This window comes from Pteropus vampyrus, unplaced genomic scaffold (assembly GCF_000151845.1).
Source record: "Pteropus vampyrus isolate Shadow unplaced genomic scaffold, Pvam_2.0 Scaffold85, whole genome shotgun sequence".
In the NCBI taxonomy this organism is placed as follows: Eukaryota; Metazoa; Chordata; class Mammalia; order Chiroptera; family Pteropodidae; genus Pteropus; species Pteropus vampyrus.
The window spans coordinates 6,175,352-6,181,884 of NW_011888866.1; the positions used below are offsets into that span (position 1 = coordinate 6,175,352).

At 34.3% G+C, this 6,533-nt stretch overlaps 1 protein-coding gene across 1 annotated transcript in view; it reads left to right on the forward strand.

Annotated features, from left to right (window-relative positions):
- The window catches only part of ALDH1A2 (aldehyde dehydrogenase 1 family member A2), a 91,397-nt gene that overhangs the window by 38,481 nt on the left and 46,383 nt on the right, over nt 1-6,533 (forward strand). Inside the window, exons 2-3 of the mRNA XM_011363477.2 lie at nt 3,463-3,567; nt 3,748-3,888. Coding sequence (XP_011361779.1) covers nt 3,463-3,567; nt 3,748-3,888 — 246 coding nt within the window. The remainder of the gene's footprint in view (nt 1-3,462; nt 3,568-3,747; nt 3,889-6,533) is intronic.

Consider the following 6,533-nt stretch of genomic DNA (forward strand, 5'->3'; position numbering starts at 1 on the left):
ACTTTAGACATCGTTCAGAATTTTTAAAATAGCTCAGAGAAGCTGAAAACCTTCAAGTCTTGTGGAGATATTTGCTACCTTGTGTACCAATAAAGTTGTCAATACAAGTTTTTTAATCATATTATATGGCTAGGTCTACAATAATAGTAATGCAGTAAAAATATCAAATAAATTAATCTTTATCATACCAGGAGAAATAGTCATCATATCTACCATTTGAGTCCAATGGATTCTTCATATTTTTTAATTTTTAAGTTATTTTGTGAAAAATTTACAGAAGTAAATAAAGAGAGCATGAAACCAACAAAATAAGTGTTTAAACAGCAAATCAAATTTTCTATGTATTTAGTTGGGGAGGTATATATATCTGAAATGGGCAATGACCTTTGAGTGCAACTATCTGTTCATCAGCTTTCGTGTATGAAATGGGAAATATTCATGTCACAAATATTGATTACAGATTTTAAACACATCTCTAGGAGATTATAGCTTATTATTTCCGGTTCTCCTGGCATGCACATTATCATGGTGTAATACCATTGAAAAGTTTGAAGGCTCATAATTTCATAGAAAAGAGAATGGTCATCTTTTTGTTCTGTAATTACAAAACGTTTTAAATTTTAGTTTTATAAATGTAAATTAGATTAATCAGTCCAGTGAACTTTTTAAATTTTACAGAATATCCTTCCAGTCACCTTTGTGTATATACCTGCCTTCAGCATTTGTCCATTTATGAATCACATCAAGTAAATTTTTATCCACACATATCATAAAAGATAAAAGAATCTTCATGAGTACTTTCAGCAAAACAAGATGATCCAGGTCCTCGTTGCAAAATAATAAATGATCAAGTCCTTCCTATTGAATGACTAACTGGTTAAAATATCGTATTTCCTTTTGTTTTTATAAATATATTGTTTGCTCTTTGGTTCTTGTAGTTGAGAAAATTTATTTATCCTAAAGAGTCATAGTCCAAGATTTTGCTTACAGTCAAGTTCACCCTCATCATTAGAGTCTCTAGTGATTTTGTCTCTCCGCCTTCATCTTGCGACTAGCCTAACAACTGTGAGATGTCTTTGTTAATTTTCTTCTCTTTCCCATTATGGATGGAAATGAAAAATTCTGAATTCTTAATTGTATTCAGTGAAAGCTAAAAAAAAAATGACAAAGGTTGTGTCTCCAGACTTCTTTCATACCCTTTTGAGAGATGATGCATTACCTAGGACAACACAATAAAAAAACCAAATGGTGATGAAACAGTGGTGATATGTTTGTTTATTCACTTCTAGGAAATTTCATAACTTTTTTATTCTCTTTTTATTTTACTTATTTTTTTAGCATAATTAGAAATAATTGATGAGCAATGATGAAATAGCAAAATATTTTAAGATATAGGAAAAGATCACTAAGATCTCATAATGTATCTTAGATTTATTAAATAATCAGTGGACTTAAGTGATAGTAGTAAGAGAATGAGTTTTATCCTATTAAAAGATAAGTCATTTTTTCTTTTGATCTGTGGAAAAACCCTAAGAAATAATAAAACTCATGAAATATCAGTCCTTACCAATAGTTAGAGCTACTCAACAAAAAAAGCTTAAAAACTGAAATTGGATCGTGATGATATACCAAAGATTAAGATGTTTCAGTCAAATAGGCAAATAGTGAATAAAAGAAATAAGAAATATTGGTAAGAGTTCTTTTTTCCTTAAACCTGATGATACTCTGAAGTGAGTTCTTAATGAAACTAACTTAAGTAATTTTTTTTGGCTTGTTTTTTTATTACCTTATAAATCATATTGTGTTTCAAAGAAACTTGCAGTTATGATGAGCTATGAACTGTTAGGAAATTTGTTAAATAGAATGAAAAGAGAACTAGACCAGGAGCCCAAGAACTATACCTCTAATTTAAATTTAGACAATAACTAGTTGTGTTTCTTTGGGCTGAGCAATCCTGGAAACCATGGTACAGTGAAAAGAGCAGGAGACTTTGGACCAGAACCGCAATGAGAAGCTGCTTCTTAGGACTCTTCTTGGCCTCTCAATTGTCTCACCTTTTGTAGAGATAACAAAATTCTGCTGTGAGAGTTGTTATGAGTCTTTATGAACTACTAGAGACTCTAAGACCCTACAAGGCTGGAACTCTTCTGTGGTCATCTTAGCCTCCACTGTGTCTAGAAGTATCTGAGTATTTATTAAATAAATAAGTATATTTTATTAAGCATGTTTATAAATTCTGTATTAAGAACTATAACATGTATACAAGTACAAGGTTGTGTTTGCTTAATACATTTGTACTAAGTGCTATTCAGATTTAAGGTCCTTTCCCCCCTTTGTCTTAAAAAGCCATTAGGAAAAGAAAACTTCAACATAAGCTCATTGTTTTATCAAATCCAGGAAAAAGCAAAGTTTTGTAATAATCTAGAACTTGATATTTAAAATTGTAGATCTGTCTTCATTTAACCTCATCTGTGATTATTAAAATGGCAAGCAATGACAAATCAGTTTATCATTTTATTTGTTCTAAGTTGACTGACTGGCTCATGAGTTCAGAAATCTCACTGGCATGTCACAAATTTTATAGAGTAAAATATCTGTGTATTCTTCGAGCTTTCATAGTCCAAAAATATTAGATTGGGTTTTTCTCTTAATAAAAAAATTTTAATTTCTTTGCCTATATTTTCTCTTTTAACTCACGTCTTACAAATATGAGAAATTGACTTGAATAATTTCTTAAACCATTAGTCTCTTTGCTGTTTTAATAAAATCTTAATTTTTTTTTTAAAAAAGAAGACATCCAAGGCTCTTAAGAAAGCCTAGAGAGACCAATTTGAAAGTTATAGACCTTTTCCCTTTGCTAAGCCTACATGTAGCCTACCCAACGAAGAGAAAGAAATCTAACTTGGATTTGACATGTAACGTATTTAATTTACTAGTTAGTTTGGTCATCGTTCGGTTCAGGGTCTGACTATAAATTAAATAAATGCTTATTTCAGCAGCCTTCAAGTTTCCCTGTGAAGTCACTTACGCTTGTGACAGAGAAACTAAGACCTAAGATTTGACCACTGTCAGTTTAATACACGATTTACTCCTAATGGGTATTGGTTAGAGCTTGAACTGTCGATAACTATTTTATCAGCCTCAGTGTGTGTTTTATATGTATTTGAGACTCTCTCCTTTTCATTCTTGTTTGACTCTCTCACTGGTTGACAGGTTCACTATATTTAATCTTTGAATCACATTGAGGTAAAATTATCATAGAAGAGATTCCTGAATTGGAGGTAAGGCAGGACTGCATACTGTTTAAGGGTCTCTTGCAACTCTTCAAATTCTATACTTTAATTATATACCAGCAAGCATATAGAATAAGTATGATTACTGTGATACTTCCATAACACTTTGCCTTTGACTGGCTTTCTCTCACCTGTCTCACCAATCCCATTTTGTTGTCTACTCCTTTAGATTTTTATTAACAATGAGTGGCAGAACTCGGAGAGTGGGAGAGTGTTCCCTGTCTATAATCCAGCCACAGGAGAACAGGTGTGTGAAGTTCAAGAAGCAGACAAGGTATGTCCTTCTCAGAAAAAGATTCCCTATTAAATAACTACTTCCAAACAGCAGAGCACTAAACTTACGTTTTCCAGACACAACCACTGACCTTCACTCATCACCTTTTTTGTGAGAGCAGATGGTTCTTCCTTTATTTGGAGTGTTGTCTCTTCAGTTGTGCCTCTTCCTTTCTAACAGGCAGATATAGACAAAGCAGTGCAGGCAGCCCGCCTGGCTTTCTCTCTTGGTTCAGTGTGGAGACGAATGGATGCTTCAGAAAGAGGACGTCTGTTGGATAAGCTTGCAGACCTGGTGGAACGAGACAGAGCAATTCTTGCAGTAAGTAGCCAAAGAAAATATTCAGTCTTTACCCCAAATTTACCATTCCACTGAAATTTAGATTCCTCAGACTTTCTGAAAATACAATGTGAAACTGACCTAGGGAACAAGCTAAGGAGTACATAATATACATGAAAAATGAGATGTTTGGCTTTTGTGATAAGTGGGGGAAGTGGAGGACCAGCTGAGTGTCTCTTCTTACTGAATTTTGAAGAACAAAACCATAGCTTCCCATGCCTGGTAAGGACCTTCCTGTCTTCCTTCCGCCCTTGACAAACAAAACAAAACAGTTAAGCAGCAGGAGAGCTACCATGTGCTTCCAGAAAACAAATACCAAAAAATCATTTGAGAATCAAATAGGACTGTTTTTACCTCCCCAGAGTCAACCCCTCTTGACTAAAGAGAATCCTTCAGAAACAGAGGCCATGATATGGACCTCCCATTCACTTCTCTGTCACTTTCAGCAACATTTTTTTCCCCATTAAAACAATCCTTTTCTTACATAAGAAACTTCCCCTCTCCTGATGGTTTTTTGTTGTTGTTGTTTTTAAAGTAAAGGTCAATTTTTAGAGAATACAGGCTTTTTGGAAACTGGAATCATTGGGAAATGCCTGTGCTGTACACCAGAGATCTCCACATGGGTGACCCAAAATTGATCACTTAATACTTGGGGTATCCTTGTTCAGTCAGGGCATTCGAACCATGAATACTATATCCTATCCTCTACTTGAGATAACAGGTCACTATTGGGCTTGGTTTGAGAGAGGGAGACAGTACCCTTTCTCAGTGTCACTGCCACCATGGTTCTTCCCTCTTGCCATTCTCCCCAGGGATCTGTTCATAGTGTGGGAATGAAAATGAATCCTTTATAGAGATGGTTTGGAACTCTAGCTATTTGTAACATTTGTCTATTAAAACATTTCTAATCTGGTACTTTAAGGAAGGGCTTATGTATATTGTGAAAAAAGTGTTTCATGGTGAAATGGCTCTTTCTTAAAGATTCACAAGACACCAAACACATTAAAGACTCTGAAAAGCCCTACTCAGTGTTTCTCAAACTTATTTAAGCCTCAACACTATTTTTATGGCTAACTTATTGTGCAAAACTGAATTTTTTGGAACACCTCGAGGAATCTGGTCTGTGTGCTTACCTCTTCACTGGATCATGATTTTTTGGAACACCTCGAGGAATCTGGTCTGTGTGCTTACCTCTTCACTGGATCATGATTTCTTTGAGAGTGAAAATTGTGTTTCACTTTTTTGGTAATCCTAGCACAGTTCCTGGCACATAAATAGTCAGTAGGGGTACATTGATGGTCTGTAAGTATCTGTTTAATTAACTTCAATGTGTACAATATTTACAACATTAGGTTAACAGTATGTACTAGATGATGATGGAGTTAATTTCTGCAGTTACAATTTTCACGTCATAAAATTCAGACACCATTCTTTTTCTGACATATGTCTCACTGTGACACACTTAAATGACATCCCTACTTTTAAACACTATCAAGCCATGAGAGGAGTAAGTTTTAAAAAGGGGTAGGCTCTGGAATGGCTCCTGGCCAGAAAACTGAACTTAATAGCCAGGTAAACACAATTAAGAGTAAACCTAAGGCTGGCAACGCTTAGGTGAATTCGACTGCTGTCAATAGCTCACAGGGACCATTTAGGTGGCCCACATTTTGGTTATTGACTGAACTTCACTCTACGCTATGTAGACCTTGACTCTATGCTAGCTGCATGGAGAACGTAATGCCCATCTCATGAACATATAAATGTTCTAACAAGTACTGGGAAATAATTTGATTCCCTTCAATAAATGTGAGCTAATATATGGTAATAAAGTAACATGATACTTTAAAATGATTTCCATCTTATACACATAGTAAATGGATAAATTACACTGTAGATAATAATATTTCATGTCATTAAATGGAGAATATTTTAATTTTAGTTTTGTCAGCACTCAAATAATTTTCACACCGGTGTGTGTTACAAAACGTCCTCATAGAGAATGAAGGACATGAGGTTATCAACATGTTTTTGTTTGTTTCATTCGTTAAACTTGTAACACCTTTAATATTCCTCAAGTCAAAATACTCTTTTCTCATTTCACTGTGTTCATTTGTAATTATTTTTGTTATAGATTTAACCACTTTAGGAACATGTCCTTAAAATAATAACATTTATAACTAAAACTGCTTAATATCTCTATTTTTATTAAGTGAACCAGATACTTCACTCTTAATAGATAATGGCTGTTAACATAAATATTTACAAAAAACCCCAGCCCTCAACTTGTTAAAGTTTGAGCTTCCCTAGAGGAGATCTTGTTTATTTGGTGGTAATAAATAAATTCGCTGTGCACTGTTGATATTCCATTTCTCAGCAGGGGTCTTGGCAGCTGTGGAGAACGTTTTATATTCTCATCAGTTGCATAAAAGCCCATATCCCTGTTCTTCTTTATGGATTCAGATTCCTGGTGTATACTCCAAAAAATCCCCATGCAGCTCTGATCATTAATATAACAGAAGCTGGTTTGACAAGCAGAACATTTCTTTATCATCAGTTAATGAAATGTGTTTATATATTGAGATAGTGGTTACTGGAAACACACAGCCACAAGAATATGTATATATATA